This window comes from Cryptomeria japonica, chromosome 11, assembly GCF_030272615.1.
Source record: "Cryptomeria japonica chromosome 11, Sugi_1.0, whole genome shotgun sequence".
NCBI classification, from domain to species: Eukaryota; Viridiplantae; Streptophyta; class Pinopsida; order Cupressales; family Cupressaceae; genus Cryptomeria; species Cryptomeria japonica.
In genome coordinates, this window is record NC_081415.1 from 715915148 (window position 1) to 715942666 (window position 27519).

At 37.0% G+C, this 27519-nt stretch overlaps 1 protein-coding gene across 3 annotated transcripts in view; it reads right to left on the reverse strand.

The window, feature by feature from the left end:
* LOC131061308 (uncharacterized) overlaps positions 1 to 9761 on the reverse strand; it is a 35584-nt gene extending 25823 nt beyond the window's left edge. For all 3 annotated transcript variants that reach the window (XR_009110527.2, XR_009110526.2, XM_057994921.2), the window contains exons 1-3: positions 9349 to 9761; positions 9151 to 9234; positions 8834 to 8918 (exon numbers count right to left, since the gene is read on the reverse strand). Coding sequence is in view for 1 of the 3 variants with exons in the window: in XM_057994921.2 (XP_057850904.2) it covers positions 8834 to 8918; positions 9151 to 9234; positions 9349 to 9384 (205 nt within the window). In the remaining 2 variants the exon portion in view is untranslated. The remainder of the gene's footprint in view (positions 1 to 8833; positions 8919 to 9150; positions 9235 to 9348) is intronic.
* Between the last annotated feature and the right edge of the window lie 17758 nt (positions 9762 to 27519).

Consider the following 27519-nt stretch of genomic DNA (forward strand, 5'->3'; position numbering starts at 1 on the left):
AGAAAGATTTTTACACAAGAAAAAAGTATTTTTCAAGTGTTCAATTTGTTTTCACAAATGAACTCTCTTGTTTTGTATTGAATTTTTTGTTTTGTTTTCACTCTTCTATGAATCTAGAGCACATGCCTAATTATTTAAAATGAGTTAAGTTGTATACAAGCATACCTAGGGACACATTTTCGAGTAACCGGGTCAAACAAACCTGTTTCGGGGATGGGTACTTGTCCGGGGACGAGGGGACGCCAAGAAACGTTTCCTCGGCATTTCTAGTTTGCTGAAAATTGTTGGAAACGTATCTGAAGGGCAGCGACAGCACCAAAAACATGGGGGGACGTCCCTTAACTGTCTTGGGGACAGTCGGCCATCCCCACACTTTTCAATGTGATTTATGAATTTATGAATGTTAATATTTTGTTTAGAACTAAAGTACGTTATAAATGCCACATTATTGGAATTACTAATGTCAGTTCACACTTGATATCCTTCACATTATTGGAATTACATATGTGATATTCATTATTACATATGTTAGGTAATAAGTCACTGACCTCGAGTCTATTAAAATAGAGTCCTATCCTTAGATAGCTTTGAACCAAATCACCTAGCCATATGCTTCGCACCATCATGTAACATCAAATCCAGAAAACATTAATAGTTGCAGCTAGGGCTTTCTTGGACAATGTGAGTTGGCGTCGTTAACCACGTAAATTCATGTTTCATTTATCTGATCTTTTTATGTGCAGTTATGTAACATTTGTTTTTTGTAGTTGACAAGACAAGATATTATTGATTCTTCCAGTTAGAATACTATGAAAAATGAAGTGTTTTCATTCTTATACGTAGTATTGAGTTACATCATGTATATGAATTTATGAATCTCAACTCTCATTTATCAATGTTATCCTATGAATATATTTCAAATTTCCCTATTGTAATCAGCAAAATTGCCTTAATAATAAATAATGTTATGTTTATGTTTTGTTAGTATATTTGGCAGTGTAATTAGTTGTTCCCAAGAGGTTGTGGCAGTTGCCAATAGTTGGCAGGCTTAACCAACCATCAAACACTATATATACTCTCATTGTTGTATCGGTAAATATATATGATTGTACACATTATACTTGATAATGAAGAATATATCTTTCTGCCATCTGTTGAGTACTGTTGGTATCCGTTCTTCTAATGTCCCCTTCCTAGGTGACAAGCAGTTGAGCAGGGATTGGCCTATCATCGGGTTCCTGTATGCCAGTGGAGTGGAGAGGGGACCCATACTGAGGCTTGTGGAGTTGCGCAGGGGCTTTATAAGCCATTTTGGATGTTTAGAGGCAATTCCTGTTTTTTAGGAGGGATCCCTTTTTTTAGGGAATGACTGAGAGTTGGTCCCGAGGTGTCTAAGGACCATTCCAAATGATTTGAGACCATCTCCTATTTTTTAGGAAGGGGTCCTATTTTTTAGGGAGGTCTGTCAGTTGACTAGTTGACCACATGGAGGACTTTGGAGCAAAGCAGGAGCCCCTATGAGCATTTTCAATTGATTGGAGACAGTCTCCTACTTTTTAGGAGGATCCCTATTTTTTAGGAGGGGACTATCAGTTCACTTGCTATATTTAGACAGCACCAGTATAGCACGTTCATCATCAGTTATCAGTTTGGGGGAGGCTAGGTGATGGAATTTGAATAAAATTAAATATTAAAGTTTTGACTTTAATATTTAATAAAAATGAAGTTAAGTGATTATAATATCACTTTATAATAATTTACTAAAGTGTCATAAAAGACCCCATGGCATGCCTCCCTAGATAAATATAAGTTTGTTTTAAAAGGGGACCACTTTATTAATGATGAATAAGACCCTTATTGGATAGAACCTCTCTAATAGAGGAGATTTTATTAATAAAATGCAAGTTATGACTTTAATCAAGTAAACGAAAACCTTAAGTGGTTCGATTTAGGGTTTGGAGGCAAAAAAGTATCTTTGGGCTTTCATTTGGGGGCAGATTATTCATTTTTTTTCTTCAGCAAAAACAGGTTTCAGAGCTGGAGCAGTGGTTGCAACAGTGATTTGGCTCTTGTGAAGGAAAACTCCTTAGAGATTGAAGAATTGGGCAAAACCCATTCTTCCTTGCATCAATTTCCATCATAGGGCACAAAGGATTCATCTTCAGGGCTGTTATCAGAAGAAACTCAGAGATCAGAAGCAGACCTGGGCGTTTATCAGAAGAAATTTAGGGGATCAGCAGCAGATCGGGGCATACTGATTGCAGTCCCAGCCTTCCTATCACCTCTCATCCTTGGCCGTACTTCCCTAGCACTTGCAGGCAGTCTCCAGGCTAGGCGTTAAGTTTTGTGAGCAGACTGGAGGGGCAGATCAGAATTATGGTTGGCTGCAAATCCAGATCAGACTTCAAAAAAAAGTTGTATGCTGTTAGGGGCATGCAACAAGCCCACCGATCATAATAAAAATTCACATTTCAACTCAATTGCATTGTTTCATTGTTTCCTTTCATTTCCAGCAGTTTATTTTATTTGTATTCAATATATCAAGCAAAAAACTCCAAAAAAATCATAAAACCCCAAAAAGAGAAAAAAAAAAATAATAATAATAAGCAAACAACAAACCTCCTTATTCGCTGGTCAAAGACAAATCAGTAAAACAAAAATCAGAAGTTGGATCAGAATTTGGCTCGATCTTTTAGTGGTATCAGAGCAATGATCCTGCCAGCCTGAGGGTCCTCTGATTAATTCTATGCATCCTAGAAGAACTAGACCTTATAGTACTATACACGCAGAAGAGCACAGGGGCACTTGGATTTTGATATAGGTGATATACCTGACGGAAATAGGAGTCCTCGACAGGGGGAGAGATAGAACCTTCTTGATCCAGATGAAGTGATGAGAACTTTGGCTAATTCTCAGCCTAGGATTGTGCAAGCACTAGACAGACTTCAGGATGCACTAGACAGGTTGGACTTGACTCGTCACAGGGATAGGCATGGCAGACATGACAGGTCTATTTCTGTAGCTGGGGACCGTGGCAGTAGCAAGGCTCCTTCATCATTGGGCAGTCCATCTATCTCTCCTAAGCGTGACATGGCTCATGCCCGGACAATCGACAAGCCCATGGAGCCTCATTTCCCTCCAAGAAATGAGCCACCACCAGCAGACCCACAGGAGGGCGTTGAGTTATGGTTATGGCAGCCAATGATGAGTGGGCTCATCTACCAGAGCATGTTAGAGATTCCTTTTCTTTACACCAGTACTGTATGCAGCGCAAGGACAATACGAGGAACCGTAATGACAGATGGCCTAGACAACAACAAAATAGTGATCTCAAGCAAGCTGCCAGTAAGATTACTTTATCTTCCTTTGATGGCAGTGGGAAGATCAGTGCACGAGCCTAGGTGCACAAACTAGATATTTACCTGTCACTTAAGCCAATGCCAGAGGACGAGGCCATACAGTTTGTAGTGTTACATCTAGAGGGCATGGCTTATGACTGGTGTCACCATGGTTTGGTCACCCAAAACCATGAACTTATACATTCTTACTCTGAGTTTACCCAGCGGTTGATTGCTAGATTCGACCGTAAGGATGTTGAGCTATACTACAAAGATCTTGCACTGCTATGACAGACTGGACATGTTGAAACTTACATTAATGAGTTTCAACGTATTGTTGTTATGGTTCCTAAAATGCCAAATAGACACATAGTGATGTTGTTTATTGAGGGTTTGCATGACAAACTATGGGGATTGGTCAAGGCTCTTAAGCCTAGGACCCTACACGAGGCTATTCAGAATACCCTGGACCTTAAGACTACACCACCACCCACTTCTCATCAGCAGAATAAGAAATCTTCCGATGGCCCCAAGCCTTTTTAGAGGTCTTCTACACATAACCAAAATGCACCACCTCCTCCCAAGATGAATCAGGAGACTCGTAATGAGTTGAGGAGGAAGAAGCTATGCTTCTCGTGTAAGGAGCCTTGGGAGCCTAGACACATATGCCTTGGGAAAGGCAAGGCACATCTCATTGAGGTTCATTCAGATGTGGATGATGATCATATTCAGGATACAAATTCTGAGGGCAACAATGAGGATGTTGCTTATGGCACTATTGCTACCCTTTTCAGTGTTCCTAGGTATCAGTCTTTCGTGTTGAAAGGAATTGTCAAGGAACGACGAGTGTCGTGCTTGGTAGATAGTGGTGCCACTCATAATTTCATCAATGAGAGTTTTGTAGTAAATAAGGGGCTGGAAGTAGAGGAATTTGATGGATTCCATGTCATGCTAGCGGATGGTTCCAAAGTGAGTTGCACAAGAAGGGTACCACGATTATCCATTGCATTGGATAATTATTCTTTCATAGATGATTACTGTGTTGTTGGTATTGGTTGGCAATGGTTGAAGCCTCTTGGGAGGTATGCCCAAGATTTCAACAAGATGGAGTTGGAGTTTACTCACATGGGTAAACATAATGTGCTTAGGCACTAATGAGTGAACCAAAGAACAGGGCAGCTAACAGTATGCTTGCTTGCCTTAACATGGAGGCTTCTAAAAACATGGGTAAAAATGAAGAAATCAGCTCTAATTTTCTGATGTTTAACAGCAGTGGTAAATCCTCAATTCCTCATGACATTGCAGCCTCTAACCATAGGGAAATGAGTGATGTAGACTCTACTATGATTGGCACACAAAATGCACGCATTGGGCATGGTAAAATTTATGATGCATCTCATTATGGGACTGATTTTAAACATTTTGGAGCAGCTGACAAAGAGCAGACTCAGAAATTAAATGATGGTTGGCTAGAAAGAGCAAAGCAAGCCAGGTTATTGGCCCATCAAGCCAAGCTCCATCTTCAAAACATTCGTGACATCCACCACACTTTACATGATGATGAGCAAAGATTGGCCAATTCTGAAAATTCTGATGTTGATCATTTTCTTGATGGTTATGATGATTTTTTTGACAGCACTACTAGTCGGCCAGCCACACAAGAGTTGTCTATAATAGGCATTGAAGACATCCATAACTCATCTTTGATTATGTCACCGATTTCTGATGATATGGCAGCGATCTACTTGTTGATTGGTGATTTATTCTTCATAGATTCTACATGGGATAGACTAGGCTGTCCTAGTTGGAATTATGTTGCACTTCCTGATTTTTCATGGTCTACATCAGCAATTCAGCTACTTGGGAGTGTATAGAAGTATATTTATTGAATGGACATGGAGTATGAGATGGGGTTAAGTGGTTTGCATTGGTATGATGACACCTGTGACATCATTCAGTTTGCTGGTCTGAGTTATAACAGCGATACTAGGTGGCTATTCTCACATTTTCTTGTTGGCCTACCCCCATGGGTGGTTGTTTCATGGTGTTTGGTTGAGATATTTCTACTTCATCTCATTCAGCAGGGTCAATTTTCTGGTTTGAGATCCGGGAATTGGCTTCAATGATGCATTGGCACTCTAGAATCATGGTGAGTTGCTTCAAGTATTGAGGTTGTGAGATTATGCTTGAAGCAACCAAGATCAAAGAGACCAAAAGATAGCACAATAACAAGAGAGAATAAAATATGACAAGAATAAATTGTATTCCTATCAAGATGCAAAAGAGATCCACTAGATCATTACAAGAGCCTGCTTATAAAGGCAAGGCTAAGAGACAAGAGAGCACAAAATGATAACATGTAGCTCAATGAGATGCAAGGATAGGTAGGGGTAGGTAGGAGAACTAGTAAAATATTCCACATGAGGTGGATCACCCACCGAACGTGGAATTATCATCCCACAATAAGTGGATATGATAAAGTAACAACAAGATCACACCATAAAAGGTGGAAATTCTTCTACATACACACTACCAATGTATGCACATCTCCCTAAGTGTCTCATATGCAAACTACAATGTTATGCATGTACCTAAGTAAACTTAAATAAAGTGTAATTATATCCAAGATGAATAAATAATTACACCAACAGAGGTTATATGGCATTTATATTAGAATGGAGTAGTGGAAGCATATAGTATTCTACCTACAGTTAGTGTGGGATCGTGGTGGCACAGTGATGCATTGCTTGTGGGCAAGCAATTCCAGGAAGGGAGGACTGTAATGTCCCCTTCGTAGGTGATAGGTAGTTGAGCAGAGATTGACCTATCATCGGGTTCCTGTAGGCTAGTGGAGTGGAGAGTGGACCCATACTGAGGCTTGTGGAGTTGCGCAGGGGCTTTATAAGCCATTTTGGATGTTCAGAGGCAATTCCTATTTTTTAAAAGGGGTCCCTATGTTTTAGGGAATGACTGAGAGTTGGCCCCGAGGTGTCTAGGGACCATTACGGATGATTTGAGACCATCTCCTATTTTTTAGGAAGGGGTCCTATTTTTAAGGGAGGTCAACCAATTGACTGGTTGACCACCCGGAGGACTTTGGAGCATAGCAGGAGCCCCTGTGAGCATTTTTAGTTGATTGGAGACAGCTTCCTACTTTTTAGGAGGGGATTGTGAGTTCACCTGCTATATTTAGACACCACCAATATGGCATGTTCATCATCAGTTATCAGTTTGGGGGAGGCCAGGTGATGGAATTTGAATAAAATTAAATATTAAAGTTTTGAATTTAATATTTAATAAAAATGAAGTTAAGCGATTGTAATATCACTTTATAATAATTTAATAAAGTGTCATAAAAGACCCCATGGCATGCCTCCCTAGATAGATATAAGTTTGTTTTAAAAGGGATCCACTTTATTAATGATGAATAAGACCCTTATTGGATTGAACTTCTCTAATAGAGGAGATTTTATTAATAAAATGCAAGTTATGACTTTAATAAAATAAAGGAAACCCTTACGTGGTTCGACTTAGGGTTTGGGGGCATAAAAGTATCTTTGTGCTTTCATTTGGGGGGCAGATTATTCTTTTTTTTTCATTAGCAAAAACAGATTTCAGAACTGGAGCAGTGGTTGCAACAGTGATTTGGCTCTTGGGAACAAAAACTCCTTAGAGACTGAAGAATTGGACGAAAACCCATTCTTCCTTGCATCAATTTCCATCATAGGGCACAAAGGATTCATCATAGGAAGGGGTAATACTTTTTAGGGAGTGTTGTTCAGTCAGCTGCCAATTTTTGAGGAAATTAATTGCCACCATTTGTAAGCTGACTTCCCATGATTGAGGATCATTGTGAGCTGGGTCTATAAAACAGAGCATAAGGACGAAGAGAGGCCACTTTTGGAAAATTAACAAACATTCAACTCTCATTGCATTGTTTGTCGCATTGCTACAGCAGCTGGGCAGATTGGAGAAAAACCCTTAAGGAGAGAACCTATCATCTTGGCAACAGAAGCCCTCAAGAGCAGTACATTTCAGTTAATATAGAGTTTGTAAACTGGAAGTACCCAGTAAGTTGTATTTGATTGGTAGAGTTCCCTTTGAATTTATGTCGTTAGCAGAAAATTATTAAAAAGTATAATTGTTTCTTAAGTAATTTGTGTATGTTATTTGTGCCTTTAGTAGGGGTTACTGCATTCTTTCCTTGACAAGCTTTTCCTAATTTTATCATTACCAAACAAGAACACAAACCTGTGATCAAACTTTACAACAAGGAGTTACACAACCGTTTGAATGTTGGAGCATAAACACATGTACACAAAACTTCAAAGTCCAAGGAATGATTTAGTTACACATACGCTGAGATCATAATGTCATATGGATATGATAATGACTTTAAGTTTTTTAAGTCCTTTAGATCAAATTTGTCAGTAGGATCTGTCATATTTTACCATTTACACCGAATATTATTTTTTGATAGATGAGCTTTATGATAAATTCTCAAGGCTTTGCTTGCTTGTCTCAAATTAAAGATTCATGTACTAATTTGTTCTTCCTAATGCCTGTCCAATTGAGCCTAATACAGGCAATTTAATACAAAACATGTTTACTCCCCTACTTCATTTAGATTCGACATCCTTCAAATTCTATTTTCCCAAGGCATCTTTGGATGACTCCATCTACCAAATTCACTGTGTAGTTCATGTGAGTTGGATCTTAATATACACTTAGTTCTACAAATTTTATTTTCCCAAGGCATCTTTGGATGACTTCATCTGCCAAATTCACTGTGTAGTTCATGTGAGTAAGATCTTACCATAAACTCAATTCTAAGAGTCAGATTTTACCATTATTATCATTACTTCTTATAAGGAAAAAAGAATTAGCATAGTCTGAGCCAAAACTACACAAAAACATATTTGAACTACACACAAACAGATTTGAACCATTTTCCTTTGAGAATCCTTACCACACAAGAAATAAATTTTGCAGAGAAGTAGCACTAAGTAATAAAAGGGATATGTTCTGAACATTTATGTATTTCCTTGAGAGCTTGTGGGCCAAAAGACTGTGAAATTGTGAATGCAAATTCAAGTGGGTTAAGAAAACCTTCAAATTCCAGACTCAAGAAAACAAAATGGCTTAGGTTGATGATGAAGGCATGTGTATTCCATGGGGTAGTTCACAAGTTTCAATCTGGATTGAGGTAGTTCTGTACAACTTGTTGAAAAATATATAAACTATATGTAAGGTAAATGAAAACAATTCTCTTGTGAAATGCTAGCACGAGAAGGGTTTCACACACTAAATTGTCTGTATGTAAGATAGATGAAAAAACAATACCATGTCGAATGCTCAAATATGAATCGTTTCATACACCAAATTAGTATCTCACTTGACCGGGACCTAAAAACTACCTTTACCTTATCTTTTTAACAATTACAACGCAATAAAGTACAGGCCAGGGAATTCATTTTTGAAGAAGCTGTACTGACCAGATTCTAAGGTCGATGACGATTTCCGAACGAGAATATCAGTAAGGGTGCTTTCTGTTGGAGGAGACTTGAGTATAGGAGGAGCCTGCATCACACATGACAAAATTTAAAACTCTCTTTTCTACCATATTCATTCTGTTAGGGTTTTATCGTAGGTAAATGATGTCGAATTTTAGCACTGGGGTTTCCATTGTTTATGCAAACGACTATTCTGTGGAAGTCGATTTCATGATTAGCCCAAGCTCTATGAACCATTAAGAAACTTCACATTTATTTAACCCCATCACAAAAAACCGATATTTTAGAAGCATCCTTACAATTTTGAGAGCTTTGAGTTTTTCCAACGAGGGATCCACTTCCTCAATACGATCCTTTACCGTGGTAATTTCATCTCTGGCTCTCTACACAGCAGAAATTTAGAACCACCAAATGTTGCAAAAATATTATAGACCTCGCAAATGAAGTTGAAAAAAAAGGGTAAAACAATTGTATAACATGAGTTTGAATCCGCATGCCTGAGAAACATTAAACTTGGAATCTGCTGCGCCCATAATGTTGGTATTATCTACTGAGATTTTGGTTTATAGAAGAAGAAAGAATTTTAACGTCCACGAGGCTAAGAATAGCCTATGGGACAATCTGATCAAGCTGAATCAGTTAAAAAAGAACAGATAAATAAGAACAGAGATTAATTAATGTCATTCAAATTTTACAAAGGTGTGCTGATTTTGAGAAGTGCTGATCTTGCGAATAATTGCAGTTGTTTGTTGGATCCTCTTCTCCACTTCTATGGGTAAATATGTGTTTCCCGTGGGATCTTGATTTTCAATTCGAGTTTTTCTAATTTTTTCCTGAAACCTTCCAAAATCGTCGATCTCCAAGTCTCTGGTTGTATATACCGGAACCCAATTATCTGTCCAGCAACAGAATGTACCTTTGTTCTATTTATTAATTAATAATTAACTAGGAGGTGGGATAGGTGATTGTTGGGAAAATATAAACATTGCATAAAGAATTGTATTAAAGTATAGATCTATAACATGTATCATTGTATTAAAGTATAGATTTATAACATGTATCATTGTATTAAAGTACAGATTTATAACATGTATCATTGTATAATATAATTTGGTACATAATTTTGATAAATTTTCATTATTTTGAGTATGAATCCAAGTTACATTAGTGTCTTTTTGTGCTTTTAGTGTTACTTTCTATAAATCCTATCATGCATTGAAACACACTAGAATATCCATTATTTATAACCATTTCAGTATATATGTAAATTTAAAGAAATGAAACTATTTTTTTTATAAAGATGATAGATCTTATTTGTGTCCTTTTCTTGATCATCAAGTGTCCACTTGCTTGCCTTTTTTGTAGCTCCTCTTTTAAAATCCTTCCATTCGACTCCATCGAAACAAATTAGAAATCCATTATTTGTAAATATACAAGTAGAATAATTAGAAGTCTATAATTTAATGAGTTTACAACTAATAGCACATGTTTGAACTTGCTATTGTAAATAATGTTTCTTTATCAAAGAAGAGAATAATTAGAAGTCTAAAACTTTATGACAATTAATTGCACATACCTAATCTTGCTATAGTGAGAGCAATTGTAGGTGAGCTTGTTCTTTCTTTCTTCTAATGTAGTATGGATTCTTTTTAATTTTTGGAATAGTGCTCCAAAGAGAATGTAGCCTCTATCAAAGAAGAGAATAATTAGAAGTGTATAATTTTATGAGAGTGTACAAGTAATTGCACATACTTGAAGTTGCTATTGGAAGAATATTTGACTATTGAAGAAGATAATAATTAGAACCCTGTAACTTTATGAGGGTGTACAAGTAATTACATGCATACTTGAACTTTCTATTGTGAGAGCAATTGTAGGCAAACTTATTCTTTCTTTGTAATAATCCAAGATGAAGGGATGGATTTTGGATAGGACAAGCAAGATCAAAGGTAGTAATGGATGATGGAAGTAAGAAATGGATAGGATAAGGGACATGGAATGAAAGGTGTGGATAAGGAGAAATGGATAGAATGCATGCCAATGGATATCCATAGCCTTGTTAAGATCAAATGTGCAAAAAGGGGATAATGGATGTAGATAGTGTGGTGAATAGGAGATGACAAGGGAACATGAAGGATGTGGTAGGTAGGATAGCATGGAAGAAACTTGCCCCCAAGTGTAGAGTGCAAAAAGATAATGGATTACACATGATGCATGTTTATCAGGTTTTCATCATTGTACTTGCCCAAGGTGCCATAAGAGATGGTTATCACCGATGGATGGATTATTTCTCTTTACTATTTTCATTTTTCTTTTTTTTTCTTTTTTACGTTTTTAGATGATAATGGATGCATGATAGGAGATGGAGGAAAGAGTTGTCTCATTGTTTAGATATTAGCCTTGAGATATGCGTTGCAATGGATAATAGCTATGAAGTTATGCTCAGAGATGTTGGTAGGGTAATGGTAAAGGGGGGTGAAGCAAATGAGGAGATGCAATGGGGTAAGGATTTATGCAAAAGATTGGATGGAAGGGATGGAAGGATAGAAAATGGGTATTGGATAATGGATGGGGTGTTGGATAATGGATGGGGTGTTGGAAAAATTGTGCACGAGGAGATGAAAATATTGGCAAGATCAACATTGGCACACACTTTGAGTGGTGGTGGAGTGGAGGAGAAGTGGATTTTTGATTTGGAAATGTTGATGGAGGAGTGGTTATGGATTTTGGGACATAAGGACACAAAATGGATAAAAGAGATGATGGTGGAATAGATTTGGTAGGTGGGAGATGTTTAGATAGAGGAATGAAGGAAGCCTGTGCAACATCAAGTTTGAACGATAATTTTGATTTTTCTTTGGGATGGAGTGCTTCTATGAGCAACTTAGCAATCCAAATGGTTGTTGATTTTCCTTTTTGCTTGATGGGCCTTTACAGCCTTTTGTTTTTTGTTTTTTCCTTGTGGATCAATTTTTTTTCTTTTTTCTAACATGTCTTTTAGATGGGACATGTTGATCCTTGAATGTATGTGAATTTTTTGACTTATGGATTTTAAGCTTGGCATCCAAATTGCTTCTGAAGGGAATGGGATTCATGGGTGGATATGAATGATATGGAGGTACTTTCGATGAGTTGACATAGGTAAATGATTGGAAGGTTCCCAAGTATGTGCTTCTTTGTTGATCTTGATTTATTGTTGGGTAAGTGGATTGTGAGCTAGGGATGGCGTGTATAGTGGATGGGAGGAAATAAGGACCCAAGAAAAATGGAAGGAATGAAGGCTTTGGTTTTTCTATATAAGGACCCAAGATGGATGGAAGGGATGAAGGGGATGTGTATTTTTGGGTTTGGAAGAAATAATATGGGATTTAGCAAGGATTCCAACATCTTGGTAGTGAGCTATGTAGATAAGGCCATAACAATTAGGGTGCAATTAGGATTTGCTATGATAGGAAGGGGTTTTAATATACCTTGTTCATGGAGGCCTAACACTTTGCCTTGATAATACATGCTTTGACAAATATTTTTACCAATTGGATACTGATTGCTTTTGAAACAAGATGTGAGTCCACTTTGAGGAGAATATTGTATGGGAGGAATGAAAGGATCATGAAGTAAACCGGATCAGACGAAAGTGGAGGAACCCATTTGATATGTAAGGGGTTCATCAACAACTTGAGTAGTGGTCATGGGATCATGGGAAGGATTAGAATCATAAGGGGGATTAGGAAGGGCAATGGGATCATGTAGGAAGGCGGGATGAATTAGTCCATTAAGTAAATTAGGAGGGACATTTTTTGTGCATTTTGGGCCAAAATCAACCCTGTCATCATGCTCAAGAGGCCCAAAAACCCTAAGATTGATTGTCATTTCATCGAAATTGGATATTGCCATGTGGAGTTGAGGAAAATTTACCCCCTAGTTGCCATCAATGTGTTTGTATGACATTATGGTCGTCTACAGTACTTGTGTTGTTAGAATTCCACTAGTATAGATCATAGGTCAAAGAAACTTTTTCATTATGGTTTTATATTTTTTTGAATTAAAAAATAAAATTAAATGCAAAATGGTACCTTGTGAATACCGTAGGGTGCCTAACAAGATACCTGTGTACCTTGTGGTACTTAGGCCCTGTCGAGCTTTGCGGCTCGTAGGAACACTTGTGTCGCAAGCGTACCACACTAGCCACAATCAAGGAGTGACAAGGGTGGTACCTTGCCATGACAAGGCCTTTTTTTAATTCTTTTTGTTTTTAAAATATTTTCAATTTTAAAATAAAAACTTTTAATTTTTTTTTTAAATAGAGTTTTTTTTTTTTAATCTTTAGTTCTTTAATAAATAAAACTTTTAATAAGTTTTTCTTTAATGATTTTTTATTATTTTTTTTAATCAAATCATTTTTTATTAAATAGGGGGTGACCCATGTAGTACAGCAGTTAAAACACTTGCTTGGTGAAACCGCCACCAAGGTTCAAATCCCCGTTGGGTTGCTATGCTTGCAGGCTTGGTACCTACGCTGGGCTAGTGTGCTCACGGATTTGAACAACAAAGTGCCTTTTATATATATACAACATTGTGAGCTAGGGATGGCGTGTATAGGGATGGCGTGTACCTACGCTGGGCTAGTGTGCTCACGGATTTGAACAACAAAGTAAACCTAGGAAAAAAAAAATTGTCCACCTACAAGCCTGTAATGCAATGATTGTTCCTCCCAACCGACAACTAAGGGGGGGCATTTGCTCCTATTTTCTTTAAACATCCCAATCAAAGGGCATCCTCAACGGTCATCATCTTCAAGCTATTCTTTGGTGTTTTCATGTTTCCAAAGTCGCATCACGATTTCATTGTTGTAATCTCTTGTATGGGTCATGTTGTAAATGCACTAAAATAAAGTGCCATGTCTTCAATGTACTTTTTCATTGATTCTTCATTGGATGTAATCCCCTTGTATTCAGTAGGTCAGGTTCTATATTGTTTCTACATGCCTCCAATTGAGATTATACCAATCTATAATTTGTGAGTATCCAGTTGATGCTCATATAGGTGTCTCCTTGATTCCGAACTTTATCATGTTGCAGTGAGATATTCATTAGTAGTTCTTCATCAAAGATTCTATAGATGCTTATTTTTTGCAGTGGTACTTGATCATTTTTGTCACACTTTGACATTTTTTTGGCACAACATTGGCTCTATTTCTTCCTGAGGGGAGGAATGTTGTTCAACATCATTGATCATTTTAAACAAGATATTCTACAATGGGGGGCTACTTGGTCTCTCTTCTTCTATCTTATAGGTGGGACTTTTTCCTCACATGGGATTTTTTCCTCATTCATCATTAAGAAGATTTTGAATTTACATCTCTTTTGGGAGGAGTTTTGTCCCACTAATTTTTCTCCTTTTTTACATCTCTGAGATATTGCATTGCATTTGTAGATGGGTACCTAACATGGCCTAGTTGTTGGGACCCATCTTGCATTGTTTTCGTTTGTGTACATTCTTCCTAAGTTGCACTTAAGGGGAAGTATTGGTGTGATTAAGGTGTTGTACCTTGTTAGTTCTTTGCATAGGTTATAATTACATCTTTCACTTAAGCTTACATTGGGATCACGTAGGAACATTCCTACTTTAGGTGGTATTATCAGATTATCACTTTCCACCTAAGTTGGTCGATCCACCTTTAGTGGACATATCACACTATCACTTTTCCACTTTAGGTGGGTGATAAATTATCACTTTATGTATCATGTCATAAGATTAAGACATTTGTCATGATATTATGCACTCCTATGTTTCACCTTGGCTTGTTTAACCAAGGGGTCTCCTATGTGCATGCAATACATTCTATTGCATCTTGATATGAATATATTTTATTCATGTCATATTGTTTCTCTCTTGTTATTGTGCTTTTATTTAGGCCTCTAGATCTTAGGTGGCTATCTCCATTGACAAAACTTATAATAAGGCTATGATTGTAACCAAAAAAGTTATCCATGAAAGACAATAATGCATGGTGTGTAGTCAGACAATCAACAATCATAATTGATATTAGGCAGCAAAAAATCATCCTTAAGAGAAGTCTTATTTAGACCATGAAAGTCAATGCAAACACAAAATATGTCCATCAGATTTACTACAAAAAAAAATTGAGATCCAAGGTGAGTGGTGGATGGGACAAATAAAAATAACTTTTAGAAGATTTTTTATCTCTATCGTGACTAACAAAGCAATATTGGCATTCATCTTACAAATATTTTGCTTGACAGGCTTAGCATTGGGACATAGAATGATATTATGAATCACAACAGATTCATCGATACTGAGCATATCCTCATAAGACCAAGCAAGAATACCAAAATAGGAATGTAAAAGATGAAAGTGTGATTTAGATTCTTTTGAAGAAAGGCATTTTCCAATCTTAATCACTTTTTTAGAAGACTTGGGATCCATAAGGACATCAAAAGTATATCCCTTAAGTAGAGTACTATGGTCTTAGGATATGGCATAGACATGTTCTCATCAACATTAGATAAATGAGCCTTCTCATCGGTTCTCATAATGGACTCGCGAAAGTATGCTTGACTATTCAAGCAATATGGGAATTGACACTTATGTTGATAATAAGGTAGATCATAGTAGATGCCTGAGAAATCTTCTAAAGCTTCCTTCAAAGATAAAAAATGTAGATTCAAACTTCCTTAGAATCTACCTCACTTTCAATATACTTAGGATGAACAAGCTTAAGCAAAAGAAGCTCGATAGAAATCATGTGAATATTTAACCATGGTTTTTCTTTAGAAGTTGTGGGATTGTATCCAAGTCCTATCTTAGAACCACGAGGATTAAATTTTAATGAAATTTCCATACCTTGTTCATCACGCCCACAAACTTTACCTCCGTAAACGAATTTAGAAAGTATATTGAAGCTTGAGCCATAATGTAATTACAACTCCCAAGAAGAAGGATTATTGTAAAGGGTATAATTAATATTATAAGTATCATCTTGCTTTAAAAAAGCGTAATCATCCTTTTTAGTAGAGGCGAATAAGATCTTAGTAATATTTAGGTGGATTGGATTAAATTTTTATTCCCTGATAGAGGATTCAGTGATGTTCAAAGACCCCCAATCATCACCCAAACATGCATTCTATTTAGGATAACAAGTAGGAGTAAACTTAGGATTTTCCTCTTTAGGAGGTTTTTGCTTCTTAGGAGAATCTTCTTTAGAAACATCATTCTCAAATGTATCATTTTCAAGTGATACCAATAGAGTAGATCTCGATACATTAGAATACAATAACTAAATGGTTTTGTAAGATAGGTGTCATCAAATTCTAACCAATTGTTGTCATTTGACATAAATGTATAGCTCTTGCTATAGCTTCTGGATTAGATTGTGTGAATTTGTTTGCATCAACATTTCGGATCACACTATGTGATCCATCATCAGGATGATAGAAAGCTCACGAAGTAGAAAAGTAGAAAGTTGCAGAACTTTCTACTTTTCTACTTCATGAGCTTTCTATCATCTTGAGATCTGCAACTTTCTAATTTTCTACTTCATGGGATTTCTATCATCCTGATGATGGATCACAAAGTGTGATCCAAAATGTTGATGCAAACAAATTCACACAATCTAATCTAGAAGTTATAGCAAGAACTATTATGGATTGTGGAAAACTAATATCTTTAATAAATGTATAGCATCAAGGCCAAGCTTGACTATAACTACTTGATTATTAGCAACAAAATTTATACATAAACAAGGAGTGGAAGTGATCATTCCTAAAGCATGAATCCAAGGTTACTGTTTACACATAACAAATGCCATTACACAAAAAGCTTGAAATATCAGTGAGAGCACCATTGGAGAGGTTAGGGTATAGAGGAGGGTTAAGGGTCCCACGCAACAACAATTTAGCCCCCTGATTCGAGAGGTCCATACTAGATAGAATTGACCATGAGGCGAGTAATTTGTTGTCAATGGGAGTCGAACCCTCCCCAGTGGAGTCGCCAGTTTTGTTAACACAGACCAACTGCCACTACACCAAAAGCTCAAATTGTTAGTGAGAGAACCATCAAAGAGGTTAAGGTTTTGAGGAAGGTTGAGGGTCCCATGTGACAACAGGTTGAATGGTAGATATGTTTGGGAGGTTGATTGCATCAAATGACAAATCTTTGGGGTTTGGTACTTTTAGAGTGATGAGACTCAAAGATAAGCATTACAAGTGAAGGTAGTAGATGACATTTTCACTATGTTTGCTTCTTGGTATCTTCTTACCTTCCATAGAGGACATGATTTTTCGAGTATGGTAGATTTTTTTGATGATGATTTTTTCACTAATATTTTAAATGGAAATGTGAAGAATGCCAAGTATGTGCCAAAGGATGATTCCAAGGAGTTCAACATTTTCATGCATAATAAGTTGTTGTTTATCCTTTGGCTGCTAATAGTGTTATGGAATGAATGCTGCTATTGTTTATTCACTTTACTAGTACATTTTGGAGGTAATATTTGGGTTCTTGGTTAAGAATTTTCATGATATTAATCTTAGTAGTGTAGAGGTGAATGGGAGATCTTTTTCCAAAAGATGTATTTGCTATGGTAGAGAATGTAAATCATTTTATAAGTATTGGTAATAGAAAAAAATATATCCATAACATTATCAAATGTATCATAAATTTCAAGTACAAGTTGACTAATGATAGTGTACTTCTAGCTAGAAATCCAAGAAACATTTTGACTTGAAGAGAGAGATTATTTTGGAAGAGTTTCAGGGAGGAAAATATCAAGCATATCAATAAGTTTCCTAACATGGTATAAAATTTCATAAAATTATTTTCTACTTTTATGTTGTAAATTTTATACAAAGATGAGATTGTGCCCGTGGAAGGATTCAAAAAGTGCATAATCTTTCATCAAAAGGGTCTTTGTTTGTAAATTCAAATTTTTCAGATTTTGGTGGAGTTTGGTATAGTTTTATGTGATGAAATTGAGAGTTCTTCAAATGTTCCATTACTATTCCAAATAATATCCTAAATTTATATCAAGCATCTTTCAAATAGAGGCAAAATTTACAATAGTTTGTGATATATCGTGCAGGAAATGTCTCGACAATTCCAAGATAATGGAGGTATATGTTTCAAATATTGGTGACCACTTTAATTAAAAAATTAATTTTTTCTTGTAGCCATCCTTTAGGCTACATAAATCAAATTCATATCTTTAAGAATAGTTGCAAGATAATTCGGTATAATTATCTCGTTGATGGAGCAAATACACAACTCTAGAAAGGCGTTGAAAGGAGGTTACTGATTGCAAAAATTGGAAGGAACGGTACATAACCTCAAGTAATATGGAGTAAGATGTTTCACATTGAACTTCATCACAACAAAATTATAGAGCGTAAGTAATTTTTTCTAGAATTATTCAAGATGCTTGGGAGGAAGATGCAATTTCACACGGGTACAAGATCATAATCTGTTATGCAGTTTGTCATGACAAATCATTTTGGAATTGGGATCTTGAAGATATATGCTTGGAGATATATACTTGTCATGTCCACTTTTTTGAAAAATAGAAACTTCTAAAAATAGCAAGTCTCCTCTATCCAAAAATAGTAAGTTGAGGTCATATGACAATTTGAGAAAATAACATTAATTTAATAGTTTATTTGTTTTGATGTAAATCTCTATTTATCATATAAATAAATTTTATATTAATTTCCTCTTATGGCGGGTATTGTCTTTTGGAAAGTTTCCTTGGCAACTTCGGGCATGTAGTGTTTTTATGGTAGTTGCCATAAAATGATTATTTTCATTCCATACAAGTTTTCTTCATTTTGAGTAGTGGGATTTGGGCACCAAATTTGAGTTTTAAAATTGGTCTCATGTGTTCATGGATTTGGCTCCATTTTAGATTCATTATTTTTGCAAATTTTGTTGAGTTTGTTCTCGTTTCAGCAGTGGAGAAGGAGATTGTACAACAAGATGTATGAAGGTTTCCAAGTGATCCAAGAATGGGAATTAGAGGATTATCGGGTGATCTAAGATGGGAGTCAAGGATTACCAAAGTATAGTCTCATTCAAATATTATCATTGTGCTGAATAGTTTCGTGTCTTCACATTTGTAGTTTTTTGTAATAAGTTGTGTGGACATTCAAAGATTATCATTGTGCCAAATAGTTTGGTTTCTTCATGTTTGCAGATTATTTGTAGTGAGTTTTTGGGGTTTGAATAAAACATTTGATGCAAATTTTTAATGACAAATTAGAGGTTGTATTTTGCTATTTTTACATTGTTAAATTAGGCATAATATCATTACAAACCCATTTTTTTAATTTGGGAAGTTTTCCTCAAATTTTTGTGAGCTTGCAGTACATTTTAGACTTCATATTTGCTCATTGTTTTGGGTTAGTTTGTATTAGAAGCTTCTTGCTATTTATATTGGACTAGAGGTCATGGGTTTTCTACAAATTGTATGTATTTATTTTTATTTACTTGCATTTTAAGTTCATTGAAGTTCCAGGTTGATTTGACAACCCAATCTACAAATCAAGTGCATAGTTTGTAAGGTTTCTTTCTAAATCTTTGTAAGTGTTTTAGTTTACTAGGAAAATTTAATTTCATGAGGGTTTTGGAATGAGAATTAAATCTAAATTGATGTCCCTTTCTTCAAATTTAAGTTAATTTCATAAATTTGTCATCTAGAACATTACATGATAAGGATTCAATTGAAAAGTCTCATCGTTTCATTACCTTCATTGATTATTTTTCTAGATTTACATGGGTTTACTTTATGAGAAACAAATGTGAAGTTTTCACTAAGTTTAAGGAAGTGAAAGTCTTTGTAGAAAAGTAATGAGGATATAAGATAAAATTATTAAGATTTGATAATGGAGGGTAATATTTCTCTAAGAAATAAAATGGCGAGAGCAAGAGGCGAAGGCGAAGGTCTACATGGAGGACATCGCGCAGGCACTTCGGGTGCTCGGGAGCAGATCCAAGCTGGGAGAATTCAGTACCATGATCGACATCTAGGAGGAAGGAGCAATCATTCGAAAGCGCCTTCGTGGAGTGATGAGATGGACCAAGTAATTCTGATGGAGGCATTCAGGGCAAGAGTCAATAATGGATGGCAGGCGTATGGCAATTCGGGTCACAGATTGGTGATGTAAGCTAGGATGAAGTCGACTCTTCCCTCAGATCACCAGGGGAAATATAGGCCACAATTGGTTTTCAGAAATGGGCATTGGGTTGATACTCTCTACTAGGCTGGGAATGGAAGACAACTGTTACCCCCTGGAGTGGCTAGATTTTCAGGATCTAGAAAGGGTTTTCAACAAAGAATCGGAAATTCATCGGACCTCCTTGGACTCAGAGTAAGAATCGATTTGGATCTCACCACTCCAAATAGACTATTAGCAATTGGCCCTCTAATTCACAGGAATGGAAAGATAAGGGTTTTCAGAGAGGGAATAATGGGTGGTTCAGGAAAATGTTGATATCAGAGGAGGATATGGCATGTAATTGGAGATCTGACCGCTTCAAAGAAGGACCTTCAAATGGCCGACTTGAGCATAGCAAGGATACAAATTTCAATGGATCTAACCCTCATCCAAGCAAGAAGATGAAAATTGGTAAGGATTCTTCAATACACACTTGGTCAATATCTATTGTAGATGAAGTAGTGAAGCAAAACAAAGATTTCTTGGAAAAAAGGTTGGGGTGGGGGGGGTGAGGGGGGGTAGATGGATGAGTCGTGAGGTAATCAATAATTGGTGTAAGGAGCAATGGGGAGAGAGCATAGCAATTAAGCTGGTTGCAAATGGTTTGTATCTGATCTCCTTCGCCTCCTTAGAAGACAAACTGAAGGCTAATTATGCCCCTCTTTTCATGGATGGGGTCCAGATGCATCTCTTTGACTAGAAAGCATGATTTAACCCTAGGGAAGAAGTTGTCCTTGAATCTTCAGTATGGTTTCGTCTATACAACTTGCCATCGGAGTTCTAGGGGGATGGGATTTTAAGAAGTATCGATAGTAAACTAGGCAAGTTCCTCTATCTTGATAATCCTTTAGAAGATCAAAATATGGGAATCTATTTCGGGATTTGCATGAGTGTAACAAAGGATGCAAAGATCCCATCAGAAATTGAACTGATGTCGGGCATTGGCAACTGAACCCAAGTGATTGATAGGGAGGATAAGCTTAATTTGTGTCCAAAATGCAAGACGTTATCCCATACCCCGGACAACTACCATTCCAAGGTCTATACTAGCTCTCTTCACAAATTTGATCAATCCTTTTTCGGCACCTCAAAGAAAAACCTGTGTAGGGATCTGCTCTTTGATATGGAGAAAGAACTAATAGATTTAATCTATCTAGAGAAGGTAACCTGGGAGGTTGGGAATATGGAGGCCCAAAGATTCCTAGTGTCAATTCTCCTGATGACATGGAAGGTACCCATAACATTGAGGTTCCCATTGCACAAATAGTAGGTGAAGGGGAAACTGTTTTGGAGAAGGCATAAGTTGTTCATGAGATGACTAGATGCCCCCAGAATGATTTGGATGGACCGTGGTTTCCTGGCTAATCAGAAATACCATTGCCAAATCTAGAGATACATTTTGAGGAGGTGATATTTAAGCCCTTCAAGAGAAAAATGGACTGTAGATATTTAGTGAACTTCCTTCTAAGGGAAGTGGAGAGGCAGGGCCTTGGCAAACCTCTAGCAAATGCGGAAGTTGAAGGTGAGATCAGCTTGATGGTAGCTTTGAAGAATTTTAGGTTGTAATATTGGAGGAGAGGGTTATAGAGCAAATCCAGTCCTCTTTGAAAACCCCCAAAATCAAATCAAACAGGCAGAGGGGCCGCTTGTCCAACAAATACAAATTGACAATGGTTGGATGTGCAAAAGGGTGGACTAAACTTTTTCAAACAATTCTTATAAATGGGAAGGAGTTACACCTTCCCAAGGAGCCATGAGGATCATAAGTTGGAATGCTAGGGGCTTAAATGCCTGTTGCCCCCATATTTGGTATACCTAAAATTTGAATTTCAAATCAGTCTCAGTGTCGAGTAAAGATCCAATAGGTGTTTATGCGTAAGTAACGAGCACGTTGTCCAAGGTCCTTACTAGTCAGAATATGAAAATGGATGAATTTTGGAAATTACCAAGAATTGACGGAAATCATTTGATAGTCGGGATCTAAGCGTCATTTTGTGTCATGTGGCCATTTTTCCCCTGAACCCAGTTCATAATTTATCATATTTTAAACTTTCAAATTTTGGTGTCCCTCGCCCAAAAATGATCAAAATCTCTCATCCCAGGTATTGTCATGAGGAATAAATTATGGTCTTTTCTTGTTTCCCTACCATCAACACGTGTTTCAAATTTCAGGACTTAACTCCCTACCGTTTGGAAGATATGGCCATTTTTCTCAAGCCTGAGCATTAAATTTAAAGTATTTAAATTATTTTTCAAATAAATAATTTAATATTTTAAATTATTTTTATATTTGAAGTCATTTAAGGAGGTATAAGTCATCTAAAAATGTCCTTTTCATCTCTCCTTTATTCTCCCCTGTGATCGATGGTTTCTAGAGGTCAAGGTCATAATCTTTCAAAGTAATGGTTAGAAATGATCCATTTTGGAGCATTCTTAACCCATAATCATAACCTTTGCAAAAGAAGGTTAGAAATGCTCTATTTTGAAGCATTCTTAACCCATATTTCTAACCTCTCACAAAAAAAAAGTTAGAAATGCTAAAAAACGAAGCATCTCTAACCTCATTTTCTAACCTTGTGGGCCTGCCTTGTCAAGAAGGTTAGAAATGCTCCGTTTTCGAGCATTCTTAACCTCCTCCATAAGAGTTTTTAAAAAGAAACTTAAAACAACAGTATAGACATTCATCGAGGCATTAAATATTAGAGGGATTTAATCGGATTATGAAGCTGCAGTTGCTCTCGAGACATACATGCCAACGTGGAAACAAGTTTACACCACAAACTGCACTGTAATTATAATTGAAGCAAAGACATGTCGTAAAATGCAGATGTGTGTAAAATGTAGAATGTGTGGATAAGGTGCAAATCGTTTGACAGAATGCCCCAACAAACTATCTTCCTAGGGAATGATGTATATGATGCGGTGAGGTGTTTGACTGAATGATGTAAAGTTCACATGCATACCAACTGTGGTTAAAATTCACATAATATGGAAGTTTTGTTATGGAAATTATATGTTTTATTCCCTCTTTGCCCGATAATCAGTTGAATGTCTTCAAAATGTCACAACATTCATCAAATGCACAGAAGATAGGGTGATTTCATTTGAAGTTGAGTTGCAGTTGTCAGTCTTCTATACTGAGTGTGGAGCTTGAATGGTCAATACCGTGAAGTGTTTGTAGAGTTGTCAAATATGGAAGCACAAACAATGCTACAGAATGTGGAAGTATAGACACGGCATGTGAATTGCTTGACTAAATGCCTCACAGAAATATGGTCTCATGGAATGCGATGATCTTAGGATATGCACAGAATGGGTTTGTTGAAAAGGCCTCAGAGACGTTCAAGCAAATGCAATGTGCAGGTTTAAATCCAAACTCCGCAACCTTTATCAGCATTATGCCAGCTTGTGCTAAAATGGGAGCTATAGAACCGGGAATGCGTATTCACCAAAGCATAATTGTAAGAAAATCACGTTGTATTTACTCATGGAAGGCTTAGCAAGATCATATATGAAAATAGGCAGGTGAAATGATGGTTCAAAATCTTTAGATTGTAAGCAAATCGATGAAATATGCATGGATGTAGTTGGGAATGGTATCGTAGACAACGTGACAACAGTGTTTTACAAAATTCCTCATATCAATGTCATCTCATGACATGCGATGATTACAAGCTATGCACAAAATGAACATTTAAAACTTTGTAGCAAATGCAATCGACAGTGGTAAAGATGAATTCTATAAGGTTTCACCAAGTGCCTCAAGAGGAATGTCACCACATGGACTTCAACAATTTCTAGGATATACACAAATCGATGTGTTGTAAAGATATAAGAAACTTTTGATCAAATGCAATTCAATTATTTTATTATGCTATTTAGACCAGTGGTGGTTGTATGGATGTGTTTTTCCAGGTATAAACAATATGAGAAATAGAATTGCAATACTATAATAATGCACAAGTTATATTGCATATCCAGAAATAGCAAATGGATGCTATCTTTTTCACATTCTCCATGATGTGAATGTGGAAGCATAGACAAGCGCAGGAATTGTTCGACAAAATGACTGAAGAGAATGTCATCCCATGAAATAATTGCACAATGTGTACAACATGGATTTTGCAAGGAATTTCTTGATTTGAATTAATGAAGCACCCTCGAACACCTTCTGATGATTGAAGTGTAAAATTGAAAATGAATGTAATCGCAGTCCTTTAAGAATGAGAACATACTAGAGAGTTGGTATATGATATGTTCCATAAATTTAAGAAATTTAGCATCTACTTGTCAAACGTAAAGGTTCTAATATCCTATTGAGGAGTGCATATGTGAAACTCACAAGGATGCTCTAATGTTGATGATACATTTGTTATAGTAACGGTGTCAATGCATAAAATCAAGGAACATGGAATTCAACTTTTATGAACATGAATTTGATGGGGAATGTGAAGGCCAAAACAATGAAAACACCTTGAATGTAAATGATCGAATACCTATTTTAAAGAATGGCCTGAAATGAAGATTTAAAGATGTCTCTTGTAGCTATGTATGAAAATGGGACATATTGGTCATGTTTTGAAAAGTCTTAAAAAGTGAAGGTACCTTTAAGTTTATTTAGTGGGACAAAGAAGTAGAATTGGTTTGCTCCTAATGAGAAGACATTTGATACTTTAATGTGTGTCTAAGGATTTTATGTCATGGAAGGATTATGACTAATGATGTCCTAGTAGGCTTTCTTGTTGTTGTGCGGGTTGTTCTTTTAGATGGATCATATCATGATGTAAGTTATGATGAATTGGATTTTAATTTTGTGACTTGTGGTGCTTTTGAGGAAGGAATAGAAATGCAAGTCCAAAATTGCAAAGCTACGAAAGGGTGATATTTGATTCCACAAAAGGGAGAAACTTTCCAAGTTAGAGTTGAAGTAGATTTCCTCCAAAAACAATCTCTTCATGATTGCAAGAAGACACATTGCCAAGTCAATGAAGCCGATATCTTATTGTCCTTTTGATGTTATAAGTTTCAAATTCTCATTGATAAAAGTGACTTATGTCACTTATTGTAACTAAAGGTTAGAAAGTGGACCTTATTTACGCAAAAGTAAAGTGGTTTCTGTATATGGTGAAAATGGAAACAACAATATTGAAAGACTAAATGAATTCAACCACAAAACCCTAGCCTAACAACAACAAAGATCCACCATAACATATGAAGATTACCTAAGACAATGCAAATCAAATGAAATCACAAAGATTATACCATCACATGTCCAATAGGGTTTGGATCTCCATTCTTCCTATCTCCATTGATCTTGCTTGATATATTTGCTCTCAGATTTTATGTGCACAAGAGCTCAACAAAGAATGAAAATGTGGTTGCAAGTAGGATCTCATATGAAAAGCGTAGTGTAGTCGAGTGCATAAATTGATTAGCCAGGGTTTGATAATGAAGGAAGCATCTCCTTATATAGAAGACACTATATGAAATGGAGGGATAAGATTGAGAGGTGTAAAAGAGGTCGGCTGTGATTAGAGGGTAGGTAAAGAAAATAATAAAATAATGAAAGGGGTAGGTAGTGTATGAATTAAAAGATGAATGACATGTGTCATAGGTGGAAATGGCTAATGAATTAATTAATTAAATAAATATTTATTTAATTAATAGAGGAAGTGGGATCAATTAAATAAATAAAATATTTATTTAATTTAAGAAAAGGATAATTTAAATAAATAAATGTACTTATTTAAATGAGAAATAAGGCTAGAAGAGGATAAATGAATTAATTAAATAAATAAAGATATTTATTTAATTAGACATGACAATTATAGGTGTCTACATTTTGCCCCTCTTTGAGACAATGCAGCTTGTCGCGTTATTTCAAAGAAGATAATATGAACTGATACAAAGTTGCCCCAAGATGGGAATGATATGCCCCCTCGAGAGATTGAATGAATATGTCTAGAAAGATCGCAGACAATCTCTCGATAAGAAAGAAAGGCTAGAAAGGATTGACCGGATAGAGTGACAGAGTCACGGGATAAAGAAGACTGACTCGGAAGATGAGGGCTAGGGCAGTCTATAAGATGGACCGCGAGGGGAATACATCCTCATTGTCATCCACACATCCAAGAGATCAAAGTGCATAGCGAGATAAAGCAGCAGCAGTCAGCAGCGATGCCATTGGTTCACAGATTCGATTGCATTCGCCGATATCAGAGGCCAACAGATGCAGGAGAGCCGGTAAGTACCACAAAACCTCCTTGTACTTCATTGTAATAAATGTTGTCATAAATACATCATAGGTAGCGCATTTAATGCATGTTTGAATAATGTCCAAAAAATGTCAAAACGTCGAGGCACGTCTGTGCTGGTGCCAGGTGCGTCTATGTTGGCTAGGCGCATCTGTGTTTGTGCCAGGCACGTCTATGCTAGAAAAAGTGTCTATGCCAAATGCGAGCGCGTCTACGTTGTTCAGGCGCGTTTGTGAAAAGTGAGCACGTTTATGTCTTCAAGGTCAAATCAGCAGTTCTGTGATGGACATACGTTGTCGATTGGATAAGCTGCTAAGAGGATACACTCAAGCACATCCTCTAGGGAAGACTAGGATAGCAAATAGGGCTAGGATTGACAATTATGTGATAGAACATACGTTTCCAATTAGGAAACTACTCAAGAGGATACACTCAAGCAAAGACCTTAGGATAGGATAGATCAAGGCACTTTGCGATGAACAGTGAGTACCAAGACATAGTACTTTGTGATGAACAGGGAGTACTAAAATATGAGCAGCACTTTGTGATGAACAGTGAGTGCAAATGTGAGCAGCACTTTGTGATGAACAAGGAGTGCAAAACACGTAGTACTTTGTGATGAACAGGGAGTACCACTAGGATTGCCACTACAGGTGCCAGCAGCACAGGGTCTTAGAGGTGGTGAGGGGTTGGGGTGGATTGCCACTACAGGTGCCAGCAACATAGGGTCTTAGACAGGTGCAGGGACAGGGGCAGAGGCAGGTACAGGTACAGGCACAAGCACCAGTACAGGGGGAGCCACAGGCGGCCGAGGAGGAGGAGGATGAGCTACTTGAGTTGAGGGAGATCTGCCAGGGACAGGCAGATGAGATTCAGGACCTGGAGAGGGAGACAGCTAGGCTCAGGAGGCGACTGCAGGAGACAGAGCATGAGCGGGATCAAGCTATCCAACGCCATACTGAGGCTGAGACAGCGCTGAGGGCTGGGAGGCAGGCAGCAGAGGATACAGGGGCTGGATATGCCTATGTTCTACAAGCTGGGGAGGAGATAGGTTACTGGCGAGACCTATATTACGGGTTAGTGCCACCAGAGCAGCAGGCGAGGAGCTTCCGCAGACCATTGCGGACAGCAACAGCTACGGGAGGGAGCCAGAGGAGACAGGCGTCCAGCGGTGGGGTTATGGGTCCTC